At 44.3% G+C, this 27,842-nt stretch overlaps 1 protein-coding gene across 1 annotated transcript in view; it reads left to right on the top strand.

Moving 5' to 3' along the window:
• The window catches only part of RYR2 (ryanodine receptor 2), a 3,071,198-nt gene that overhangs the window by 1,433,671 nt on the left and 1,609,685 nt on the right, over window positions 1-27,842 (top strand). The window contains exon 46 of the mRNA XM_078648003.1: window positions 9,897-10,117. Within this exon, the coding sequence (XP_078504129.1) occupies window positions 9,897-10,117 (221 nt within the window). The remainder of the gene's footprint in view (window positions 1-9,896; window positions 10,118-27,842) is intronic.

The following is a 27,842-nucleotide window of genomic DNA, read 5'->3' as shown; positions in this document are numbered from 1 at the left end:
TGGACTACAGAAACACTCTCTACGCCAGAATGAACAAAAAAACTCCACAGTAAAAAACTCCAGACCGTCCAAACGCCGTAGTCAGACTCATACTCGACATCCCACGACATGACAACATCACCCAACAACTCCATGACCTCCACTGGCTCCCCGTCGAAAGAAGAATAACCTTCACACTGCTCACACACGCCTACAAAGTTCCTCATGACACCAGGCCCCAATTCCTCAATGACCAAATCTGCTTCCACCCCCGCAAAAGAAACCTCCGCTCAGCCAACCTCGCTGTAGCCACTGTTCCCATGTCTACAGGACCAGAGCAGGAGGAAGATCCTTCGTCTACCTTGCAGTCAGGTCCTGGAACGAATTCCCCCACCAACGAAGCCCGATATTGCACCAATTCAGAAAGGACCTCAAGACCTGGCTCTTCGACTGACCCCAACTGAACGGCCCACTCCCCCCTATCTTAGCCCCTTGAGACCCTCTTGGGTGAGTAGTGCGCTCTACTACTCTGTGATTGATTGATTGATTGACATGTAAAAGTCAAACGTACATGCCCAGCTTTTGAAATACACTGCAATCTGCCTTATGGGTAATTTAGGGCCTACCCTAGGGGTGACTCATATGTGTTAAAAAGGAAGGTCTAGGCCTGGGAAAATGTTTATTTTGCTAGGTAAAAATGACTGTTTAAACTGCATGCACAGGCTGCAATGGCAGGCCTGAGACATCTTTAGGGGGGGCTACTTAAGTGGGTGGCACAATCAGAGCTGTACGATCACTAGTAGCATTTAATTTACAAGCCCTGGGTACATGTAGTATGACTTAACTGGGGACCTACAACTAAATTAAAATATGCCGATTGAGGATAAGCCAATTTTACTATGTTTAAAGGAGCAAGCACAAGCATTTTAGCACTGGTTAACAGTGATAAATTGTGTTCTAAGGCCAGAAAAAACAAAGTCGGCAAGAAACAGCAGATGGAAGGCAAAAAAGTTGGATAGAACCATGCTAAGGATGTCAGGTCTAACATGTGTCCCCTCCAGCTGAAATCATAGAGAACAACCCACCCTCATGGGAGTTCTTCTCCCTACGGCAGAAGAACCTGGAGAGACCATCAGTATTGGCGAGGTCAGTTCCAGGGCGATGCTCCACCGTGAAGTACATTCCCTGTCGGGAGATAGACCACCTCAACAGTTTGAGATTCTCACCCCTCATCTGCAGTAGCCAAGTAAGCAGTATGTGGACTGTCTAAACCTGCAAGGTGAGCTTCAAACAGGTATAGGCTCGACTTCACAGTGCCGTGACCTCTGCAAATGCTTTATTTTCTATTGCAATCTACCTCTGTTTACTAGGAAGTAACCTTCTGCTAATGAGGACTACTCGTTGATCTTGGCCTTCTTCCTTTAGCTGTGAGAGCACGGCCCCTGTGCCATGCTCTGAGGCATCTGTCTGCACAATGAAGTCCTAGGAGAAATCAGGGACCTTGAGCATGGGTGCCGTGCACAAAGGTCTTTTGCAGGGTGTCAAAAGCAGTCTGGCACGTCTTCATCCAGATCACCTTTCTGGGATGTTTCTTTGAAGTCAGCATTGTCAAGGGAGCAACAATAGTGCCATACTTCTTGACAAATCTCCTGTAGTGTCCAGTGAGGCCCAGGACCTCTGTCTGGGTCTTGGCGGTTCCCAAGCCAGACTGGTCTGAATCTTGGCATGGAGAGGCTGTACTTTGCCTCCTCCAACTTGGTGACCCAAGTAGACCACAGAACCTTGCACTCAATGGCACCTACTGGCCTTGATAGTCAGGCCTGCCCTCTGCAGAGCCTGAAGGACTCCCCTGAGGTAGCACAGGTGGTCCTCCCATCTAGAACTGAGGACCACAATGTCGTTTAGGTAGGTGGCATTGAAGATCTCCAACCTAGCAAGAAACTGATTGACCAACCTCTAGCAGCCTGCATTCCTGTGGATGCAGAGCAGAGACACAGACATTGAAGTGAGGAGGATGTACACTGGGTGACTTTTAGCAGTTTCATGTACCTTTTTACCAAAGGTGTGCTGATTCGCTCTTACGTAGCTCTGCTTTTTGGTAGATGGTAGGGCTGTGGGGTGGGGCTATAGTTTCTGTTGTTCAAGGTGAGGATGTTTCTAGGCGAGGCCAACCCTATGTTTGTCCCTATTTGCTACTTCAGAAAGGTTAATATTAGACAAGTACAGAAACCTTGCACTCATTGTGCTTATGTTGTGGGTACTCTTTTATAGAGCCAACACCAGTGCTACCCTCTGACATCCCTTTTGTCTTACAATTGTTCCTCTCTATCGACCCTCTTCCGACTTTTAAGCATATTCAGTTTTTAAACTCAGTATTGTACTTACTATGTTGCTGTTGTAATTGTAATGCACATCCACAACTATGTTGTAGACATACTGACTGGCATGCTTTATTTTGATACCATCCTCAGCTGTTCTAGCTACTTTTTCTACTTATAAGTTGTTGGAACACACTATTATATAGCGCTTGGTCATCCCCTGGGATCTAGCTGCAAGCAAGGGTTCTCCTGAACCCAAAAAAATTAGTAAGTAAATAAAAAATTATGTAGAATGGACAGTCAATTGAGAGAAAAAGTAATCTGATGGAGCATATTAAATATATATCCTCAAAAGCTTAAAATGAAATGCAAGTTGCATCTGCTACCCGCATGTAAGCAGGTCACATTCAATTTTCACTCCAACAAATTGGACTATATGTATGTAAGTGCATATCCGATTTACAAATGTGTGATCTTACCTATAGCTGCTTGCACTGCTTTCTCTTCTGCGTGGATTGATTATGCTCAATTGAAGGCGAAATGTAGCCTATAGCCAATCATGACTCAATTGCCCATTACCGTGTAAATTCCCATTAAATAAATACTCATGTAATATAGTGCTAGGAGTTTTTAGGTTTGGACTAGACACAGCTTTATCTGTTTTGCCAGGCTTATGTAAGCAAATAAATATATAGAAGAATTTTCGACTTTTGTGTCAGTCTTCTTTATCCACCGGACAACTGCCATTCACATTTTGCTATAGCCCACCACAGAATAGATCAGGTGCCAATGGGTCAGCTGTCTCCCCCCTGCTCTGTGAGTGACTGCATGTTTTCTGATCATATTTGCAAATCAGCTTAAAAAGAAGTGCACGTAAGTGCCAAGGATAGAAGGAGAGTACTTTACTCTCCCAATGTTTTTTTTTCCATTCTTTATCCATGTATTTTGTTCTTGGTAGTAATCCTTTATATGTTCATATTATGCCTTCAGGTTACAGGAATTCAAAGCCAATACAATCTCTTCTATGCACTTCTAAGAATCACATTTTCTTGTGATGTGATGTAAAATTTGAAGGGGTTACTGTATCTGCTCTAGGTACACCTGCTTGCTAGGGAGCACTCATTCTGTTCTATTAAATTATATGCGATAGTTACATTTAAAAAATGCATTGGAAGCATATGTCAGCCATGTTTAGACAGTGGCTTGTCTTTTTATGGCCTGACTTGACAGCTCAGCTCTCGCCAGACAATTATGTGGGCATCACTAAAGGGGCTTTGACTCCTCCTACATGTTGGGAGCCGGAAATATATGCTTTGATTGGGCAGAAGGTATGGTTTTTCTACAAAATATTGCTTGCCCTCCAAGCAGCTGTGATCACTTTATTTATCCTGCTGCTTGAACCTTCAGGAAACAGCTTAAAACCTGGTTATTCAAGTAGCAGTATAGTTGAGTTCAGCACTATTTGGTCCGTTAGCGCCAAGACGCCTGAGGGTATTCGTGCGCTGTACACATTTTATTAACATTAACATTAACATTTACGGGCACACATATGACAGTGGAATGCTATGAAAGTGTCTTAGATAATTATTTATTTAACAATGTTTTTCCCTGGCAGCATCACTGATGAGCGGGGGCATACCTTATCCTACAGGAATTTTTCTCACAGGAATTTTTAGGTCTGGCCTGACAGTGCAGCTGAAAAAAGCAACCTTTGCACCAACCATTGCACCAACTGGCATGTCAAGATCTATTGTTTTTGTCAGCTCTGAAATGGAGCGCAGAAGGGTTGCTGGGTAGATTATTCATATCTTTCATTGTGTCCGTTATTTCCTCCACCTGAGGCATTACAATATATGGGAATTGAGAAGGTGCTGAATGTCTGTGTTTCCTTTGTGTAAAAAAGAAGGATCTTGGACATGAGAGTGAGTGAATTCAAGTTTCATTCTCCTTTGTGAAGTTTTTGGAACAAGAGAAAATATTTGCATTAATTTTTCACTCATGTATAATAGCCCTATTTTAAGACATATGGTGCTTGTGTGTCAACTTCCAAATGCAGACTTGCATGGTTCACAAGCACAGCCAAGCTGTGCTTCCTATTCCTACAAATATGTGTTTTCTTACATTCATGTGCACCTTTTCTCTGTGCGCATGCATTAAAACTTGCCCAGCAAACTGTTATGGTGTAGTGGATTCACCCACACTACAACTCCTTGTATGTCTGGCCCCCCTACCTTAAGGGGACATGAAGACATCCACAAGAAAGGACTCAGTCACAGGCTAAGTCACCTATAACAGGAACTTGGGATCTGACTGTCTAACTTCCATTGAGAGGGGAGCAAAGGGCCTGTGACCCTCCATGTCCGCTGTCCCTGCGTAGTGCACTACATTTCACCTTCTTTGTGAGTGCCACAATTTAGTGAATGCCCATGGGCAGATCAGCTTACATGCGTTTTTTTGTAATTGGAGTGTGATTCTGAGTGGTTGGGATTCTTTCACTTGCATGGAGCACCTTACAAAGGAGAAGGCATAGCCATTTTGAATCCACACACCTTGCAACCTCATGAACACATGCAGTAAGTAAAACACAAAAGGGGCAATACCCAACTACTATCACCACTTCTAGACAAATGAAACTGGGACCAGCTGTCCATTATCAGATTTCTAGACTGCAAGTAGATGATCTTCATTAGGATAATTTTTTAAACAAGAAAAATCCACAGAAGTGTGGTATAGTGTGGTCCCTACAATGGTGGAGAGCACACAGTGTTCTTTAAATACCCCTCACACACCAAAAGGGCCCTTGGTGTCATGCCTCATCATAGGCATCTTCGCATCCCTCTACGGAATGCGGTGTGCTACTGACCAACGACTACGCAGCAGCACTGATTTGAAATCTATGTGTGGTGCGTGAGGGTATTGAATGATGGGGTCAAAAGTGAATAAATGTGTGAATGTTAAAAAATACCTGTCATGTGAGGTCTAAAAAATATTTAATGGGTCTCCGTGCTGGTATTGTTAAAGGGGTGTGGTGGAGGTATTTTGTATTTAATGTACAATACCTCTCGTGTGCGTCAACATGTTTCGAAGCAAAGGCTTCTTCTTCAGGACGGGGCTGCACAGAATTTACCAACAATGTATGTCTAATAAAAGTAAGAATGAGACTAAATGTGCCTACTTGTTTGAATCTTACTCATAAGTACCTACAATGAGGACCTGGAAAAAAAGGAAAAAGAACACAGGAAAAGAATATACATGTGGTATTTTAGTTATAATAGCATTATAGTACATTGACCTAGAAAAAAGTGAAGGCGGCACTCTCTAGACATAATATGTCATCCTATTTCAGTGTAGTGCCCTGTAAAAAAGAAGAGACAAGTATAAGACAGACTCACACAGAACATAAATCACACGCTCTATTTAAATTCCACTGGTTGTTGTTGTAGTCTAGGATTTTGAAAGGTTTAATTATTGAGGTGAAAAGAATGTTAAATAATGCATACTTGCTGCCGTTTAGGTGACTGGTATCATGAGCCTTAAAATGGAGGGATCACGTGCTTAATAGCAACCTGTAACAAGAGGTGCAAAAAACATATAGTCTTAGCTTTGTCATTCATTGGTTTACTCACTTGAATTGCCTGTAGTCTTGTTGTTTCATCTCGGCTATGCGGTACTTCCGAAAGCAGGAGATTCCCAGTGCCCAACAATCCCCTCCGTGGATTGTGTGTGGAGCATGGCGGGACACGGGTAAATACTCCATCCAATTGGCTAATTGGAAAAACACAGAGTAGTCCGGAAGTGCCCCTAAGCCATTTATGGTGATTCCGGTTAACATGCCTTTCGTGATTGCTCAGTTATGAGACTGTGTCTCATATTACATGCGTGCTAGCTTGGAGTCCACTGACAGTGCGCGGGTTATCCTGCGGTGGCCCCTTAATGGAGACAGAGCCTATTCTTAGATGCGCGTTAAGCTGGTGTTCTAGTTTCACTTGGCAATCGTGCAGAGTGAAACTGAGCTTTAACGCGCATGCGTGAGGAACGACTGGCTCGCGCATGCACATTGTAATAAACATTGCTAGTTGTGAAACTGTCAAAACGGTGCCATATTTTAAGTATTTACATTCATGAAGCAATGGGACATGAGGGGAACATAATATTATAGAGTGATTGCAGTACCCAAACCACTAGGCTATGGCACAAGATCACAATGTCTGGCTCGCGCATGCGCATAGTAAATACCATTGCTAGGTAGTGAAACTGTCACGCGGTGCCAAATTTTAAGCAAGTACATTCATGAAGCGATGGGGCATGAGGGGAACATGATTTTTTTTGCGTGGTGGCAGTACCCAAATCACTAGGCTATGGCATACGGTCACACATTAGCCCCAATAAAAAAAGAAGCAGCTCATACACAGGGAGTGTATCACACACAGTGGTGTTTCCAGGTTTGTGACCGCTGCCCCATAACCAATGGTCATAGTGTAAAAACCATGTGAGTTGGGTGATGGTGTATATGTTCACCAATTCTTAGTTTTTTTTTTTTAATAAAACACATAGTTTGAAACAATGTTTCTAAAAAATATTGTAGTATGAGAACAGCCCCATATGACAAGCTAGCTAAACTGACTCCACGGGATGTCATTATTAAGCCCAACAGTATTGGTCCCTAGGCGAAACACCCAGCATTGTTCCTTCTCAAAAAGGCCATTTTTTGTAGGTAGCTGTCCTATTCGTGTCCAATTTAAATAATTCACTGTGTGTGTCTCAGCTAGAAATGGGAAGCCATTTTGGTCGTACTCTTCTTACTTATTTGCATATGGCCATGTCTGAACTGGGGTGGCGGAGTGAGCTAAAGAACAGTGATGGATTAAACCCAGATCAGTTGACTGGGGGTGAGTGTTTGTATTGTCAACGCTCCGTCCATCACCACCTTTGGTTTTTCGTACTCTTGACACCTGACATTACTTTTGTGTTCTCCAATTCTGATCTTAGCCGGTCTTGACGTCATGCCAATATATTCAAGGCCGCACGGGCATGTGATCATATATACAACATTTTTACTGTTGCAGTTGGTGAATTTCCTTTGTTCCCATTCACTTCCGTTCCGGAATTTTAGTCGGCTACTCTTTTTTGTTAGGTGGTAGCTGCTGCAGTTGCCACAGGGATGATGTCCCTGGACCCATTGTACAGTAGGTTGCTCCGGTTGGTTTGTTCGTGGCCGGGTATGAACCAGGATGTCCTTGAGGTTCCTGCCTCTTTTGTGGGCGAATAGCGGTTTCTCCAGGTCAAGGTCGCCGCACGCAATTTTTGAAATCTCGTTGAGTGGGTTTTAAAGGTGGTTACACAGATTGGCCTTTTGTTAGGTTATTTTTGTACCCTATCCTCCAACAGTGCATCCTTGTTATTGTTGCGTGCCCTCTTCATGGCTCTATCACTGGTGCTCGGTACTTCGGGTTATGCAGTTTGTTCTTGAGGTCCACTTCTTGTGCCTTGTAATCCCTCACGTTGGAGCAGTTCCATCTTAGACGGAGGAACTGGCCATAGGGGGATTTTCACCTGGGTGACACTGGTGGAAACTATTGTACCTCAGTAGGCAGTTTCTTGATGTAGGGTTAAAATGAGTGGTAGTCTTCATTAAGAAACCCTTCTTCCGGGTAGATATTGAGATCTAAAACCACCATCATGTCACGTGATACAGAGCTGGTGAATTTTAAAAAGGTGTTCTGTGTGTTGAGCCATACCATGAATTGCTCAACAGATTGATAATCACCTTCCCAAATGACCAAGACATAGTCTATGTAGCGTTTCCAGGTTTGGATGTTGTGATTGTAGGGGTTACTTTGGTGGAGGATTTTGTAAGCCTCCAGATGGTGAACGTAGAGTCTGGCCAGGCTAGGGGCAAAAGTTCTTCCCATGCTGGTCCCGTGGCTCTGTAAGTATAGTGTTTTTTTCATACTGGAAGAAATTCCTCGTCAGTGCCATAGTGATACACTCCATCCCCACGTTTCTGGGGGTTTGGTATTCCCATGGTGTGCAAAACAGGACCTCCTCTATGATATTGAGTGTTTCGTCATGAGGCAAGCTGGTATAAAGACTTCAGTAGTAGTTGATTGGCGGGATTAAAAAGTAGATTCTGTAAGAGCTGAAGTACAGCTATAGTATCTTTCAAGTATGTTTCCGTAGCTTGGACCAGAGGGCGTAGAAAGGCGTCAGCAAATCTGGACAGAGGTTTCAAAATGGAACCAATGCCTGAGACAATTGGTCTACCTGGGGTTTTTTCCAAATCCTTGTGTATCTTGGGAATGGTGTAGAAATACGGAGTCCTCGGTGATTGTTGGGCCAGAAAATCTGCCTCTTTTTTGGACAACCAGTCGTGTGCCAGGGCTTTTTCCACTATTCCCATGATCCTGATGCGTAATGCCTCTGTAGGGTCCTCATGCAAGATGGTGTAGTTCCTTCTGTCTGATAGGAGTCTGCGACATTCTTGGTCATATGCTAATGCCATTTGGACAACGATCGCACCCCCCTTGTTGGCAGGTTTGATAATGATTTCTTTGTTTCCTGAGAGTTGGCGGATAGCTTCCTCTTCCAACTTGCGGGTGCTGTGAAACACGCTCAAATTATTTGTAGTTAGTTTGCCTAGATCCATCATTACAGCTTTTTCAAAAGCCAGTAGCTCCACAGGCAAAATGGCATCAGGTGGAGTATATGTCGATTTTAATTTCAAAACGGTGTTTGTGGGTGTGGAGGTATCCTCTTTGTCCTTGAAAAAAAGCTTGGAGTTTTAATTTTCGGACGCAATCCTGCATTTCTGCGTGGATCATTAGGATGACTCAGGTCTTGTATTGCCTTGGTGTTCTAACATGACATGTATTTTAGAAAGTGCCTGCTGTTGTTTTTTGATACAAGCTATTTCGTATTATGGACTAAATTTACAATACAGCATACTATTTGAGGCACATTTGTAGAGCGCATGGCGACCCTTAGGAATCCCAGCACTAGCACCACAACACAGAGTCCATCAAAGTGTACAGGGCAGATTAGTTACCAAATCGCCACGTCTTTAAAAGTTTCTATAAATCGAATTCATTGTTAGTGAGTCTCATTGTCGCATTCCTAAAATTAAGGTGCTTACTAATTAGTCAACAAATCAGCAAATGTTTTTAATGACTTCTGCAAATTATGGATCAGCCATTTAAGGTCCCAGTTATGAATTTGGCTCACTCATACAGTGCAAAAAGCTGGCAGTAATGGTATTAGTGGCTCAGCCCATTTCACTCCATTTAGATCTGGACCAAGTCTTTTGGGTAATAGCCAGGGGAGCATATTTTTTGTTTGGAAAAGTTGCCAGAGTGTAATACATGGTACTACTGAGATGGCTCACGGTACCCCCGGAACAACCAGAGATGATTTTATACTGGTGTAGATTGAAATAAAGGTCTTGTAACCCAATTACCAGACAGTTGTTGGTTCAATTCCATTACTGCCACCTTAATAACTGGGGCCTACATTCTGGCATCTAAAGTCATACCTTGCCCTGTGTGTATGATTCAGTAGTTTAGAGAATCAAGTTCTAATTATGGTTTTATATTTCTTTTGTAGGCTGCTCTAAGTGCCACCGACATGGCCTTGGCTCTTAATCGATACCTCTGCACTGCCGTTTTGCCTTTGCTGACTCGATGTGCTCCTCTTTTTGCTGGCACTGAGCATCATGCTTCTCTCATTGACTCCCTGTTACACACTGTGTATAGGCTTTCCAAAGGCTGCTCACTCACCAAGGCGCAAAGAGATTCCATCGAAGAATGCTTGCTGTCTATCTGTGGGTAAGAATATTAATTCTGACTGATATATTGGCATAGGTTTATCTTGGGTAATACAATAATTTGAGATATTGTAAATGCGTTATGCTTGAAAAATAAGAAGCAGTTAAATATATCAGTTTCTTAACTCTTGAAAATTACGTAACACTGCAATCGTTCAGATAGTTGTCTCCTAACAAATTCAAAGGATTGAGATATTTGAGATACTTAACTATTGAAACATGCACGCATTTAGATACTTTAGATATGTAACTCTGGAAAAATATGAAGCATCTAGATTCTTTACTACTGTCATGCAAATTTATGCTATGGCGCCCACACCTCAGTAGATTGAGCTGCATCATAATGAAATATCCAGGTAAATGTATCGCCTATGGCTGATTCAGAAAGGCCAAAGGTAAAAAGCAATACATTTGCTCCCACAGAGTGACTCTTACATTTGTATCAAATTTCCAACTTTTAGGTGCTCACAATGCATTTCAGGAGCCCTACAGGAAATTAATGATATTGATGCAATTCTTTGAGTTTTCCAATTTGCAACAGTTTCTCATGATGAGCTGCAACATCGGTGAGGTCAAAGTGGGTGAACAGGGTTGTAGGGATGGACTGTTCTGCTTCCCTGCGTGGACCCTGCAACGGGGTTTGGGGTTTGGAGGTTCAGGGGATCTGCAGTTGTTGCCTGTATAGAGAGAGAGAGATTAATAAACTTACCTTAAGTTCCACCACACGTCTTGGACTTCATTTTAGTGGCAACAATTTATTTGTCCAGCGGTGCTTCTGCTTTCGTTGGGCATTGGGCGACCTTTGTAGGTTGCCGGTACTTCTGCCTGATTGGGGTCGCCCTAATTGCGCAGGTGGGCCTGATGTGCTAGTTCTGACGCAACTGTTTGGGGGACTTGGCTTCATGTCGCACATATGTGTTTTCGGCCAAATCACTAGGCCAAACTACCTGTGGAAGTAACTCTGTGCGCATCAATACAAGGACACTGTGCACGTCAAACTGCAAGCCGTTAGCTGTTGCATATGTTCAGCAGCCATTTTGTGTGGTTGGTAAGTTGCCCGAGGAAGCACAATCATGGACAGAAACACACTCATCGCGTGTACAACAAGTCGGCCATCTTGGACGAGGATGAATCACCTACATCAATTGGTGTTACTGGTGATTTGCTGGTTAACCTGCCTGCACTGTCTCTTGGTGTCAGGCACACAAAAAGGAAAGTAAACATATTGAGGGGGACCTGCTGAGCACCATTGTCAAGTGTTTGCCAGCTGACATGGCATTCGCAATCGTGCAAAATTCGTTTGCATTCTAATTCTGGTCATCATCTGACCAATGATAAGCACATCCTAGCGTAAAATATACTGTGACAAACTTGCTTTTAGTGGCAACAACTCACCCATGTGAGTCACCACATGGATAGAATACTAGAACCAGCACAATTTCTGCAAGTGGCAGGAACCCCATCATTGAATTGGCAGCAATGGAAGGAAACCTTTGAGGCTTATTTGGAGGCAACTGATGGGAACACATTTATGTCCAAAAATATGAAGGCACTTTTATTATACAATTTAGGTACTGAAGAATAGAGTATTTGGAAAACTCTACTGCTATACATTGTGAGTGTTTTTACATTGAGAGGGGAGGACAGTGATTCTTCAGCGATGATTGATGAATATGCGCCCATTATCAGCACATTAGATAAACGATTCATTCCAAGAAAAAACATTGTCCTTGAATGCCACAAGTTTCTTTAATGCTCCTAAGTTCCAGGCGAATCGATTGATGATGATGTTGCAGCTCTTAGAACTCAACGTGTTAACTATAGAGAATTCAAAAATGAAATTATTAGAGATCAATTGATAGAAAGAACTAATAATAGGAAAGTTCAGGAAAAACTTCTATCAACTGAATATCCTGATTTGAAGGCAGCATTTAAGCTAGCTAGAAGCAATGAACATTCACAAATCTGCATAAAAGAAATGAACGACTGTGCCAGCCCCATTGAGGCGAAACATCTTAATACAAAACTAAATTCTAAGAAACATTCAAAAGGAACTAGTACTGGTTCTCTCCGTAATGCTTAAGTGTACCCATCCAAGTCTAGGAGCAAGGAAGTTGAGAAGAGTGAAACCGCATGTTTATCCAGTATTGGGGTATCTTTCATAGATTCACATGCCTGAAATCATTCCCCGTCGCCGAGGCGGGAGTCCCACAGTAATTATATCTACAAAAGCAGTGCCTTAGAATAATCTGTACTATAGGCCCCAAAAGGCCCTAAACTTAGCAGCCTATCTACCTCATTATATGAAAAGAACTGAAAGTAGTTCCAACCAATCAGCTGTCAGCACCCTCTAGAACCTTCCCAGCAGAGGCAGTTCTCCTCAGATTTTCACCGCACGTCGTGTGGAAGGAGGTCTCCCTGAGTGCCTACTCAGTTTTCAACTTTTTTCTACAGAATGTCTGAGAAGAAAGCCCTTTTCAAGGCCTGCAGGACCTGTGATAAAAAGAGGGTCCATGTAGATGATCAGCATAAGGATAGCATCTACTACCTGCATCCCAATCACATTGTGAAGGATTGCAGGATTTGCCACACCTTCCCTGCCAAGACCATCAGGGACTGGGAGGCAAGGGTTCTTCTTTGGCTCAAATCATCTTCCACAGATGATGAGAACAGACCTTCTACATCGGGCAAAAGAGCCAGATCCAGCGATAGCGATAGCTCTTCTCCTCTCATAGAGCTTCAGAACACTCAAGGAGGTTATTCTCTCCTCCTCTTGAATCTCCAGCTTCTCCGCCTTCAGGATCTTCATCTAAAACTGTGAGTAAAGCACGGACAAAAACTGTTTCTCTGGTGTCTTCTCACACAGTCTCTGTGACTTCTACCACCTCAAGCTCTTCGGCTACAGTGTCTACCTCTGCTATTACTTCACCTATTGTGTCAGCCAAGGTTTCCTCAAAGAAATCTTCAGGGGCTTAGGATATTTCTTTAATCTCTTCAAAATCATTGTCGACGACCATTCCATCGACAGTTCCATCGTCGACGAAGTCATCGTAGACAATAGCCCCGTTGACTTCAAAATCATTGTCGACGAAGAGCCCGTCGACAACGAAGATCTCGTCGACGACAGCCTCGTCGACGGCAGCTTCATCGACGACAGCCTCGATGACGACAGCCTCGTCGACGAAGATTCCATCAACGACGACCCCGTCGACGACATCCCCGTCGACGACAAGTCCATCTACAGTACCACCGTCGACGGCAATCCCATCGACAACGAGTCCGTCGACGACGAGCTTGTCGACGGCCATTCCAGCAAAGAATCCAGTCATCACTAAGACTCCGCCTGCAAGACCCTGGCCTTCTCTGCCTCAGGTGTCTCATGCCTCACCTATAGCATATACTCATTTTCAGATAAAAACCTATCATAGGCAAGACTACTCCAATATTTCTCCACTGCTACCATCGCAGATTTTAGAAACATATGTGGAAGAAGAGGAATCTGATGAGGGTGATGGAGATGATGAAGGTCCCTTTGGGATTGCACGCCATCCATCCGAATTACAAATAAAATGTCAGGATGAGGATGAAGAAGAGTATATACAGGAGCATTACTACCAAGAAGATTTTTCTACACCTTTCTATAGACAACCATACAGAGCTCCACGTTCGGAGGAGGAGTCAAGTCATTTTCCTCCTTCGTTAATACAGGACTTACAGGCCATGTTGGCAGACTATAGCCAAAGGTTCCCACCTACACCGTCCACGCCAATTGTACCTCCGGTACCAGCGGACGTACCTACGCCTCCACCACCGCAGCCTTCGGTGTCGCCAAGACACACTGCAGAACCCACACCACAAGAGGATCGGGATACTTCCTCTTCGGATGACGATGGAAGAGAAGAAGGCGAGTTGCCTCATGACGACACACCTGCAGATCCATGGGATGACTATGTAATACCCATGCCTTCCCCTCCTTTGCCGCAACCCTCTGATTCTCCGCCGGAGGACATTGGCAGCTTTCACAATATCATGCAAAGGGTTGCTACAAGATTTGAACTACCAGTTACTATTGAGCAGTCGGAATGTTTTTTGCACGACTTTAAAGAGTGGTATAAGAAGATCACCAGGGCCATACCCATTATAGAATTTATTTGGAAGGAAGGTCTTAAGATTATGAAGACACTCGCTTCTATCCCGGCAGTCCTTCCTCGTATTGAGAAGAAGTATGGAGCACCGCCGGACACTCCATCTTGTTTGGTGGGCCACCCACGTACGGACTCTGTGATATCCCAAGCTGCTCAACAGAGGTCCAAAAATCCATCCACTCCAATCTCAACAACACCAGACAAAGAGGACAGGAGATTGGATCTAATAGGCAAGAAGTTCTCCACCAATGCTCTTGCGATTCTTGCCGCTATGACCGACAGATGTGGTCTGAACTATCTGAATTCATAGAATTGATACCGGAGATCGCCAGCAAGAAGTACGTAAAATAGTGCTTGAAGAAGAGAGGGCGGCTTCAGAAATAATAGATTGGGCCCTAGACATCGCAAACTCTAACTTTCGTCAGTTAGCGGGTGCTGCGGTGCTCAGACGACAGGGCAACCTCCTTCAGACCTGAGGTGCAAACAAAAATCCTCGATATGGCTTACGACGGGGACTCGCTCTTCGGTAAGCACATTGATGACGCCTTACTAACCATCAAGACGGATACAGACACCGCAAAATCGCTTGGTACCCTGCAATATAAAAGAGGTTCTTTTAGAGGAGCAAGAGGTCATGGATTTTCTTCAAGAGGAAATTACCACAATCAACAGAATAGGCAATACCAGTCGCAGTATAAGCAACCGTATTACCAGTCTTCATACAGGCAATCTTCCTCCAGCAATTTCTCTTGTCAGGGAGGAAGACAAAGATCAAATAATAAAGGACGAGATTCAAGCAAACGTCAATGAGCTATGCCGGACGCCAGTCCAGAATCCTTCCCTCCCTGTGGGCGCGAAGATCTCCGCCTTTTACCAACAATGGCGGAACATCACATCGGACCAGTGGGTCCTCGACCTACTGGAAAGAGGACACACTCTGGAGTTCGTAAAGAAACCACCTACGACCCCGCCCAAGGGTCCCCCTCCCCTTCGTCTTCACTTACTGTTCAAAGAGGCCATAAACATGTATCGGAAGAATGCGATAGAGAAGGTTCCAATCTCGCAGAAAGGAAGAGGATTCTACTCTCGCTTCTTCCTTATAAAGAAAAAGTCGGGAGAGTGGCGCCCGATTCTGGATCTGTGCAAACTCAACAAATTCTTGAAGAAACAGAGTTTTCTCGTGGTGACATTGGCAGATGTGCTCAATTGTCTCGACGAAGGAGATTTTATGGCTTCTCTGGACTTGGAAGATGCTTACTTCCATATTCCTATACACCCCAAACATCGCAAATACCTACGGTTCACAGTGGCTGGCGTCCACTTTCAATTCAAGGTGCTCCCATTCGGGCTGAAATCGGCACCAAGAATATTCACAAAATGTTTGGCCCCAGTTTCTGCAACGTTGAGGTCCCAGGGGATGCAGGTCTTCCCATATCTCGACGATTGGCTGCTCAAAGGACCATCGAAACAGATCACAAGACAAGCGGTCAGAAGCGCCCTTCGTCTATTCTCAAATCTAGGCCTCACTCTCAATGCAAAGAAATTGCAATTGCAACCCCTACAGGTGTTAACCTTTCTGGAAGCTTCACTGGACACCCAACAGTGCAAAGCGTTCTTGTCTCAGGAACGGCAGAACAAACTTCAAAAACTGGCAAGGCAAATCTCAACAAGAAAGTCACTTTCTGTCCGAACATATGCGTCTCTTCTAGGGATGTGCTCTTCAGCGATCAGTCTAGTCCCCTTCGCAAGACTCAGGATGAGGCCACTGCAAGAGGAGTTGCACCGACAATGGCAACAAATAGGAGGGTCTTTCGACGATCGCATAAAAGTGACACCCAGAATGAAGCATTCTCTTCAATGGTGATCAAAAGAAAGCAATCTGTCTCCGGGTCTAACGTTTCTTCAAACCCTTCCGGAGTTCATTCTGACCACGGATGCATCCATGGAAGGATACATATCGGCAGAAACACATCAACAGTCTCAAATTAAGAGCCATTTTCCTTTCTCTGCAAGCGTTTCTTCCGAGAATTGCAAATTCTTCAGTGCTGGTGCGTACGGACAATACCACCAGCATGTTTTACATCAACAAGCAAGGGGGAACAAGATCTCTATCTCTGTCACAGGAAGCTCAAGAGATGTGGGAGTGGGTTATACAACACGGCATAACCCTCAGAGCGGAGCATGTAAAAGGGGTTCAAAACTCTCTAGCCGACAACCTCAGCAGATCCCTCGCAGGTTGCCACGAATGGGAGCTGGAACAAGAGCAGGTGAACAAGATCTTTCAGAGATGGGGCACACCAACTCTAGATCTGTTTGTGACGTAACAGAACAGCAAATGCCTGTATTAAGCCAGTAGATTTCCTCAACAGGGGTCAAGAGGGAATGCCCTGTCCATGAGATGGTCAGGAATCTATGCATACGCTTTTCCCCGATACCGTTAATACCAAGGATTCTGCAAAAGATGAAGATGGAACATTGCACTCTTCTCCTCATTGCTCCTCGCTGGCCGAGACAGTACTGGTTCCAGAAACTGCTCCTGCTATCTCAACAGCCTCCAATTCGTCTCAAGCCGAAACACTTGCCATGTTGTCAAGGGAAGGAGGTCAGATTCTGCACCCGGATCCACAATCGCTGCACTTGCACGCCTGGCTCCTGACTTCCTAGAGTTTAAAGATCTCAAGATTTCTGTAGAGCAATTCGGTCTCAAGCCCGTGCTCAGAGTACTATCAGAACGTACCGTTTCAAATGGAAACAATTCTGTTGTTGGTGCGAAGCAAATAATATCCATCCTCTTCAAGCTCCACCTGAAGATATCCTACCTTACTTGCTTTCACTAGCCAAGGTGGGTCTAGTGTTCTCTTCTATTAAAGTACATCTTGCCGCCATATCCCGATTCAGAAGAAGCTTGAACAAGCCTTCACTATGTTCTTCCTCGCTGATAAAACAATTTCTGAAAGGGTTGTTTAGCGCCTTTCCTCCAATTCGACTTCCACCTCCTGAATGGGATCTCAATATTGTCTTGTCCCAGTTAATGAGGAGGCCTTTCGAACCTATTCATAGATCTGAATTAAAATGTTTAACCTGGAAAGTGTCTATTTTACTAGCTCTCACTTCAGCCCGGAGGGTGAGTGAGATTCAGGCTTTCACCATTTCGGAACCTTTCCTTCATTTCTCTAAGGATTATGTCACCTTGAGAACAAATCCAAAATTCATTCCTAAAGTACCATCTCAATTTCATTTAAACCAGCCGGTTAAGTTAAATACTTTTTTCCCGGATCCTGTCACACTGGCAGAAAGGGCCCTACACTCTCTGGATGTGAAACGTTGTCTAAAGTTCTATCTTCAGAAAACTAAGGACATAAGGAAATCTAACCAGTTATTTATTGCTTATGGTACAGTTGCGTTGGGACAAGTTCTGACGAATGCAATGATAGCCAGGTCTGTTATCTTCAGTAATACAATTCTGTCATGAAAAAGCTAACAAGCCTTTAGCCAGAAAGGTAAAAGCACATTCCACCAGAATAATGTCGGCGTCGACAGCATTATTTGCCGGAGTCACACTGGTGGATATTTTCTGAGCTGCGACATGGAAGAGTGTCCATACCTTTACAAAGCATTACTGCTTGCAATCGGCATCACAAGATGATACAGCAATGGGACAAGCGATGCTGCAGCATCTTCTTCATTAAGGTTAGACTTTTAAAGGTTTCTCATATTCTATTCATGACACAGGAGTATGCATAATACACTGTAATGTTTTGCTTGTCAAATTCTGTTTAAATATGAAAAATGTTAACTGAATATAATTCTTTCTTTTTAGAAGGTTTTCTGCATTTATGTATATTTACATTTCTAGTGCTCTATAACTTTCCGGATGAGTGGGGATATATAGAATTACGCTTTGTCTCCCACCTTCCGCAAACGACAGATATGGGATTACTGCTTGCTATTCTGATTCAGGCATGTGAATCTATGAAAGATACCCCAATACTGGATAAGAAAACAAGTTACTTACCTGTAACTACGGTTATCCAGTATTGGTATCTTTCATAGATTCACATGCACCCACCCTCCTCCCCGGCAGAACAGTTCTTTTTAGGGAAACATACTTCTCACTTGTGCTGGGAAAATCTGAGGAGAACTGCCTCTGCTGGGAAGGTTCTAGAGGGTGCTGACAGCTGATTGGTTGGAACTACTTTCAGTTCTTTTCATATAATGAGGTAGATAGGCTGCTAAGTTTTGGGCCTTGGGGGGCCTATAGTCTTGTCAGCCTACTACAGATTATTCTAAGGTACTGCTTTTGTACATATAATTACCGTGGGACTCCCGCCTCGGCGACGGGGAATGATTTCAGGCATGTGAATCTATGAAAGATACCCCAATACTGGATAAACATGCGGTTTCACTCTTCTCAACTTCCTTGCTCCTAGACTTGGATGGGTACACTTAAGCATTACCGAGAGAACCAGCACTAGTTCCTTTTGTATGTTGCTTAGAATTTAGTTTTTTATTAAGATGTTTCGCCTCAATGGGGCTGGCACAGTCGTTCATTTCTTTTATGCAGATTTGTGAATGTTCAATGCTTCTAGCTAGCTTAAATGCTGCCTTTAAATCAGGATATTCAGTTGATATAAGTTTTTCCTGAACTTTCTTATTATTAGTTCTTTCTATCAATTGATCTCTAATATTTTCATTTTTTAATTCTCTATAGTTAACACGTTGAGTTCTAAGAGCTGCAGCATCATCATCAATCGATTCGCCTGGAACTTAGGAGCATTAAAGAAACTTGTGGCATTCAAGGACAATGTTTTTCCTTGGAATAAATCGTTTATGGTAATGTGCTGATAATGGGCGCATATTCATCAATCATCGCTGAAGAATCACTGTCCTCCCCTCTCAATGTAAAAACACTCACAATTTAAAGCAGTAGAGTTTTCTAAATACTCTAGTCTTCAGTACCTAAATTGTATAATAAAAGTGCCTTCATATTTTTGGACATAAATGTGTTCCCACCAATTGCCTCCAAATAAGCCTCAAAGGTTTCCTTCCATTGCTGCCAATTCAATGGTGGGGTTCCTGCCACTTGCAGAAATGGTGCTGGTGCTAGTATTCTATCCATGAGGTGACTCACATGGGTGAGTTGTTGCCACTAAAAGCAAGTTCTGTCACAGTATATTTTACGCTAGGATGTGCTTATCATTGGTCAGATGATGACCAGAATTAGAATGCAAACGTATTTTTCACGATTGCGAATGCCATGTCAGCTGGCAAACACTTGACAATGGTGCTCAGCAGGTCCCCCTCAATATTTTTACTTTCCTTTTTGTGTGCCAGACACCAAGAGACAGTGCAGGCAGGTTTACCAGCAAATCACCAGTAACACCAATTGATGTAGGTGATTCATCCTCGTCCAAGATGGCCGACATGTTGTACACGTGATGAGTGTGTTTCTGTCCATGATTGTGCTTCCTCGGGCAACTTACCAACCACACAAAATGGCTGCTGAACATATGCAACAACTAACGGCTTGCAGATTGACGCGCACAGTGTCCTTGTATTGATGCGCATAGAGTTACTTCCACAGCTAGTGATTTGGCCGAAAACACATATGTGCGACATGAAACCAAGTCCCCCAAACAGTTGCGTCAGAACTAGCACATTAGGCCCACCTGCGCAATTAGGGCAACCCCAATCAGGCAGATTCTAAGGCACTTCTTTTGTATATATATTTACCGTGGTTCTCCCGCCTCGGCGACGGGGAATGATTTCAGGCATGTGAATCTATGAAAGATACCAATACTGGATAACCGTAGTTACAGGTAAGTAACTTGTTTTCTTCCGCTGTGACAGCAGGTCCCATCTGGGCAATGACAGGTTTTGCTCAGCGATGAATCAAATGTGTTTTAGGTGTGGCAAGAAATGTCACTTTGCACCCGTGTGTTGCGCATATATTGGTCAACGACAGGCTCCCTTTCAGTCTGTCAAGAGTATTGAGGAGGATTTCTGTGACTCTGATGGGGATGGCAATACTGTTCTAATGCTATCCTCAACAAGCCAAGGAGAGAGTGGAGTTGTGGCGATATCATCTATGGAGGGGTCATGTAATAAAACCCTGTCTTGTATAATTTCTGTCAACAAAGAGAGCTATGAAGTGCTTGGCGGGCTCTGGTTCTCCTTTTACATTGTTTTTTTTTTTTTTTTTTTTGGTTAAAGATGTTTATTGAGCAACCAAATAAGGGGTACAAGGATGGGCCTACAACCACACGGGCTGGCCGCTAAAATCAAGGCACATTGTAAAAAGCATATGGTCACTCCCGTGGTCAGGTACAAATCAGATACCACATGTCACTCGAAATATAAAACCGGATACAGCAATTTTCTGTTATATACACACCGAAAAACATTAAACTACAAAAAAGGCGAAAGCATACTAATCAAAGTCAGCCCAGAAGGCGGAGGGGAAACCCACCAATCAGGAACACGAAATCACAATCGATGGGACTCGGCAGGGTGGGGGGGGGACAGCGGGGAGGACAGGCAAATCATAGAACAGCATGAGAAATTTCGGGAACACCAGCCTAGGGAGATAAGGTAACATCAGGTGCGTCAACCAAGGGAGGAGTACAAATATTCCCACGATATTCGTTCCACTGACCCCAAACCTTCGTCCGCGCCCTGGGTCTGCCCCTAGCTATATAGACGGTCTTCTCGCGGAACATGGACCAGTCCTCCTTTTACATTGTTGAATGGGAGTAATTTTGGTGAAATTAGTGACACTGTTGTGCATGAATCTCACATTAGAATTTTTGCATATTAGGGGCAAAAGATTGGAAGTTGTGGGGAAATCTGATGTTGATTTGCAATTTGATAGGAAACATACTGTGGGACCTGTATACATAGCCAAGGATGGTGCTAACTTGTTAGGTTGGGATGAACAAGGAGAACTGGGAATTATTTTAGACTCCAATCATCCTGACATAGTTTTGTCCAAACAAAAAGGTGGTAGGATATTTTGTGCTCGATCATTGACTGATTTTTCTAATTCCAGAGAGGTCAACCAGGTTGGGGAGTGGGTCAAAGGCTACCCTGAGGTTTTTAGTGAACATTTGGGGAAGCTTAAGGTTTTCCAGCATCGCATAATTTGAAAGCATGCTGCGGGGGCGGTGGCTTAAAAGGTGTGCAAGGTGCTGTTAGGTTTGTGTGAAGAATTAAACATTGAATTGGAAAAACTGTGTGCATAATTGAAGCCATTGACGGTTCAGAATGGTCGGCACCCCTAGTACTTGCATGCAAAGCAAATAAATCTTTGAGACTTTGTGTAGATCTTAGTGATCTTATTTCTAACATCTGGGTAGATCGCCAACCTTTGCTCAATATAAATGAAATGCTGTCAACCTTTGGCAGTTCTAAATGTTTTGCTTCTCTTAATGTATCTTTGACTTATCACCAGATTGAGTTGAGTACGGATTCTAGACACTTAACATAATTTGTCGCACCTGAGGTGGCATATAGGAATATCTGAATGCCATTTGGTTTGCCGTCTGCAACAGCTGTATTCCAATGGTTGATGAACAATTTATTTAATAACATCAAAGGTGTCCTGTTTTTCCAGGATGACCTCTTGATATTTGGGGAATCGGAGACGGAACATGACAGGAGGGTGAGGGTGATGCTAGACATTATCGAAGCCAGTGGTTTGATCCTAAAGAAGGAGAAATGTACATTTTCACAAAATAGTGTTGACTATTTGGGTAATCATGTGTCTGGAAAGGGAGTTGAACCAAAAGTGAAGATAGTAGATGCCATTCAATGTGCGCTTAAACCCAGGGACAAGGACCAGCTTTGCTAATTTCTTGGGCTGGTAAAGTACTACTCCAAATTTGTGAAACATTTTTCTGATAAAACTGCTGATTTGCAAGGTCTCTGGAAGAAAACACGTAAAATATTTGTAGGACAATGAATGTGAAAAGAATTTTGAAGTAATCAAAAAAGAAATTGTGAGAGTTTGTCCCCTCAAAATGTTTGACATCAATGATGTATGCATCATTCCCACTGATGCTGGTAATGTGGGGCTTGTTGCAGTGCTTATGCAGAAAAGGAGGGATGGGAAGGAAGATACTATTGCATTTGCATCTAGGACATTGCGGGGAGCAGAATCAACTTACTCCATTGGCCATGTGGTGGGGGTACAACATTTTAAAAACTTTGTGTGGGGGATAGAATTTGTTCTGAGAATTGATCACAAGCCTTTGTTGGACCTGTTCACCACAAAAGGTGGGGTCTGAGTGATCCCACGCATTGCCAAGTAGCGATATAGGTTGCAAGAATACCTTTACAATTGGACTATTTCCCAGGGGTGAAGAATTATGCTGCTGACTGTCTTTCCAGATTGCCATTGGAAGGGATTGAGGAGGAACAGAAAGAGATGGATGATCTTTAGATGGTATGTGTGGTGAGTTTGGTTAGTGATACCGCAAGGGGGATTTGTCTCAGCAGGAGTGGTTGGAAGCTGTATTGAGTGACAAAACATCACAAGAAGTTATTTGGGTCATAGCGAATGGTTGGCTTGTTCTCAGGAATACACCATAGGCATTGATTCCTTACAGGAGAGGGGGTAAGGAATTATCTATTATGGGCAGCATCGTGAGCACGAGTGGGCAGTTGGTTGTTCCAGAATGCCTATGTAGAAGAGTCCTGGATCGATCAAATAAGGGGCATCTTGGAATTCAAGCCATGAAAAGAAGAGTAAGGGAGGATTTCTAGTGGCCTGGGGTTGAAAAAGCGATCAAACATTATGTCAGAGATTGTTGAATATGTGTCCTTAGTGACAAATCTCAGGTGACTTGTCCCTCTCCTGTCAGTCCTATTGTAGTAAGAATACACCTTGGAGTAAAGTAGCGTTTGATGTCGCAGGACCTTTTGGGTTATGGGCAATACACCTAAATATGCGTTGGTAATTACAGACCAGGGGTCTCCAACCGTTTCTGTATTGAGAGCCTATTCTGCTCAAGGGAATTCCTGCTGAGCCACCAGCATATTTTATCACTGTAAAATGCTGATGATATGTATTACCATTACACTATGACCACCCTAAGCACAATTATCAGTAGTAACCACCCAAAAATTCCAGTTGAAATTATTAGCAGAATGCTAGGAAACCGTTTATCAGTATTAAATGCTTGTAATCAAGTAAAATTCAAATCATCACATGCCGTGTGCCACAAAGAGTATTACCACAGCAGTAAGTCTCTCCAGCTCAAATTGAATTATCATTCACCTAACAACTTTAAATGTGTTTTAGATTTGCAATATTTTGTTGTCATTAGCATATTCGTTTTTGAAAAGAAAAAAAAAACATATTTTTCTATCAAAATCCCTTTCCACTTTGAGCAATCAAACTCAATTTTCCAGAACAAAAACCTTTTCTGAAAAAGCATATTTTTTTGCTTTAAAAATCAAATCAGTTTTGATTGTTAGAAAATACACAGTCCCTAAATATCAGTTTTTTGTTTGCATTGAGTACCGCCATGTAAAAATGCCTCTCATGGACAAATGATGCTTCAAATGCCCAGGTATTGGAATCATAGGCCATGCTTCCTCACCATAACGCTAAGAATGCCTCTGGTATGCCAATAATGCCCACCATTAAAACAGGGCTACCACTGTGCCACAGCTGGATGCCCAACATATATCAGTAATGGCCATTGTTATGGGAGAAGTGGTTGCCACTCAACAGGAATGGCTAAAATCAGGCCAGTCATGCTCTTAATATGTCAGTTATGGCAGCAAGTATGTAATTACTAGACTTGTATGCCCAAAATAGTCAAGGACGAAAATATTATGGCTATGGCACAATTATACCATGAATGGGCGCAATTGCCTCAGAGATAATACTCTTATGATGGAGACGAGCATACATATTTGGCAGTCCTTGACATTAGGAGTAGCTTTAAGGAATCAACACTGTTTATTTAGGAAGGACACAATGTCACATGCCCACACAAAAATGAATGTGATGCTTTTAATTTTCTCTGCCCTGGATGCATACTCTCTTCTCCTCAGCTCTTTGGTTGATCATGCTCCCAACTAACACATTTTCACTCTAGTTCTTGCAGTCACACCTTTTGGTGGGTCAGCCCTGGTTACTGCTGCTACTATTCTTTGATGTCACACACAGTGCGACAGTTCGAGCAGGGGGGATAACATGGCCAATCTCCTTCTTAGGCAGATATAAAGTGGATAAAGATGGTTCATGTGGCAGACCTGTAGGCTAACGCTGCAGCTTCCACATGCTTCAACACCCTCCCCATACTCAGCAAGACCTTCAAATGGACCCACCCCCCGAATCCAGGAAGACTGTCACCCATGCACTCATCACCAGTAGGCTGGACTACAGGAAGGCCCTGTATGCCGGAATGAACAAATCTCTACTTCACAAACTTCAGACTGTCCAGAACACCACAGCCAGACTCATCCTCAGCATCCCACGACAAGACAACATTACCCAGTATATAAAAGCACTCCACTGGCTCCCCCTCGAAAAAAGAGTGACCTTCAAGCTGCTCACAGACACACCTATAAAGCCCTCCACAACACCGGAACCCAATACCTCAATGAAAGTATCTCCTTCTACACCCCCAAAAGAAACCTCTGCTCCGCTGACCAGGGCTTGGCCGAAATCCCCTGCATCCACAGAACTAGAACAGGAGGCACACCCTTCTCCTACATCATGGGCAAGAGCTGGAACGAACCCCACTTCACCATCAGATGAAGCCCCACACTGAAAGCATTCAGGAAGAGCCTCAAGACCTGGCTTTTCAAATAACCTGAGCTGCCCAAATCCCCCCACACACTCCCGCAGCGCCTTGAGACCCTCACAGGTGAGTAGTGCACTCTATAAATCCCTGATTGATTGATTGATAGGCCACTACAGTGTGTGTTTGAGTGTTATCAACAGGCCCTGCCATTGGTTTAGCTGTCTGTAACTCTTATGGGTAGTGAAATGAACAGAGCTGCCTTCTTTAATATACACAGAATCTCTGAGATTGGCTTGGTTTGGCTTCACCCCTACTTTGAGGGTGCAGGTGAGCTACCAGTAGCTCCTGAGCTACTGGTTAGAGACCCCTGTTGCAGACTATATGTCAAATTGACCGGAGGTAAAATTTGTGGGCGAGGAGGTATTTTTTAGAGCGGGCTTTCCCAAATAGTTAGTGACCAACAGTGGGACCTAGCTGATATCCAGGGAAATGAAACATGTTTTTGATAAATTGGGTATAAAGCACATCTTAACCTCTCTCTACCATCCTCGTTGTAATGGTCTTTTGGAGAGAGTGAACTGTATCATCAAAGAACAATTACAGCTTGTGCTTATCAATTGTTTGCATTGGAAAGAGGCAGTTGATGAAATGTTGTGGGCAGTAGGAACTACCCCTCACATAAGCACTGGAATGTCCCCCTTTACCTTGTGCAGGGGAAGAGTTGCAGGGTCCAAGTTGAATGAAGTGTGGATGGATAGGAAAAACATTTATGCTGTAAGAATGGCAAGTGTGGGGATGTGAGGTCTGCTGTACAGGAGAAATACAGTTCCACTAATAAACGTCATAAGTCATTGTCTGTTCATGTTGGAGACTGGGTGAGAATTAAGAGACCTGGTTTTATTCGATAGGGTTGGTCACGCTTTTCTGCACCTGTCCGGGTTATGAAAGTGAATGATCATGTGGTGGTGCTAGTATGTCGGGAGGAAAATAGGAGTACACATTGATGTAAACCAGGTCAAGGAAAGTGCCGTTAAGAGAGTTCCAGATAGAGTGAGTGTTGTAAGGTGGTTCTGACACTCTGGGCTGCCCGGATTTTTCGCTTTTTGAGAACCTATTTGTTGAGGTTTTACTGTGGGAGGGCCTCATAATTTGGGACTCGCCCACAGTGAACTCATGATGAAAGAGTCTGCATGTGGATTTTACTGGTGTCCCCCTAGCATGACTAGGCCGCTGCACAGCAGTGGTAGTAAGGGGCACTGGGCTGGTTACATGCAGACACATGTTTACATGCGTGTGCACATGTGTATGGGCTGTGCAGGGGAGATTCCTGGCGTGCGCAGCCCAGGAGCAGCTACAGACTGAATGGTGTGGCAGGACTTATGCAGAATTGGTTGGTGCTTTATACACTGGGAAGAAATACGCTAGGGAAAGTCAGTGTGTTTTACTTTTTTCACTTCATTATTCTCCTGTGGGGATGTTGAGCCCATGGGCTAGTGACACTCTCTTAAGGCCTACAAATTCCAGACACACACTAAAGTCCACTGTAACTTGTGTGAGAAGAAGTATTCTGCAGAGTCCAAAGTTATATTTGTACTGCTTTTGGGTCATCCAGAAAGGTTATATTTCTCTGAGTCAGCTCATAACCAGGGCCTGGCTTGGGGCTAACTCTGCCAGGCTGATTTCATGACCTTCCTCTCCAAGCCGTGACCTCAGAGGCCCAGCCCAGCACAACAAGCATTCCAAGGGCAAGGGCCTCCACTCCAAAAGGAGATGGATGGAGCTACAGGTTTATCCATCAGTAGCTTACACCTGGTGCCAGGCACCAGGCAGCTCTGGAGGAAAGGCGGCGAGGGGTAAAGGGCTCTCAGAGACCATGTGGCCGGAGACCCTGGACGACTCCATCTTGAACCAACCCGGAAGCCTGGGCAAGAAGGGAGCAGGGGCAGTGAAGTGATGTGTCGCTGTGTGATAGGGCAAACAGAGACTTCCTGCCAGCCCCCTCCCCAAATCTTTGAAAAGAACTTTCACAGGAAGAGGCGCTCTCTCCGGGGTGTGGTCTGCCAAGGCAGAGGGTGCTGGAGCCTGGCGCACTGGGAAGTTGGAAGGAGGAACCCCCTGACTGTCCCAGGATTCTGAACAGCGCCAGGAGAAGAGACCAGGACCAGTGCGCAGAAGCAGGGGCCTCTGCGCAGGGAGAAGAGAGGCCCAGGAGGAGACCCAGGTGAAAGGCTGGTGCAGGGAGCCAGTGAATACAGCTCCCTGCTGAATGCACCCTCATTGAGACCAGTAGGGCAAAGGAAAGTGCTCCCAGTGGCTAGGGAGCACCGCCAGGAACAAGAAGAGGCACCAATTGGGAAAATCGGCCGCCTGGGGATTGATATATGCCCCCAGAAGGTAGGCGACCTTTGACCTCCCAGTGGACCAACGACCAAGTGCGTGGGGTTTCGCCGCCGGTCTAAACTATGCCCATGGATGGATCAGGTCCCAGGGGCTGCCCCCAGCAGAAGGGAAGCTGGGGAGCGCCATTGCACTCCCCATGAAAATGCCCTGTAGGGGGTCAGGAGCCCACCTTGGCCCCCGCCGAAGATGGAGGCAGGGGAGTGCTGTTGCACCCCCGTGAAGAAGACTCTGGGGCCCGGGACCACATCTCCAGGCCCGAAGAAGGAGAAGATAAGACGGGGAGGGCAGTTGCGCTCCCCGCGAAAATGGCCATGCGGGGTGCCAGGAGCCCACCCTGGCCCCCAAAGAATCCTGAGTGAGGAAGCGCTGTCGCGCCGCCCCTCGAATATGTCTGCGGGCCCGGAACCCCATCTCCAGGTCCCGT

The sequence above is a fragment of the Lissotriton helveticus genome, chromosome 6, assembly GCF_964261635.1.
Source record: "Lissotriton helveticus chromosome 6, aLisHel1.1, whole genome shotgun sequence".
Taxonomy (NCBI): Eukaryota; Metazoa; Chordata; class Amphibia; order Caudata; family Salamandridae; genus Lissotriton; species Lissotriton helveticus.
The sequence above is the reverse complement of the archived record's forward strand: the minus strand, read 5'-3'. Positions and strand labels throughout refer to the sequence as shown.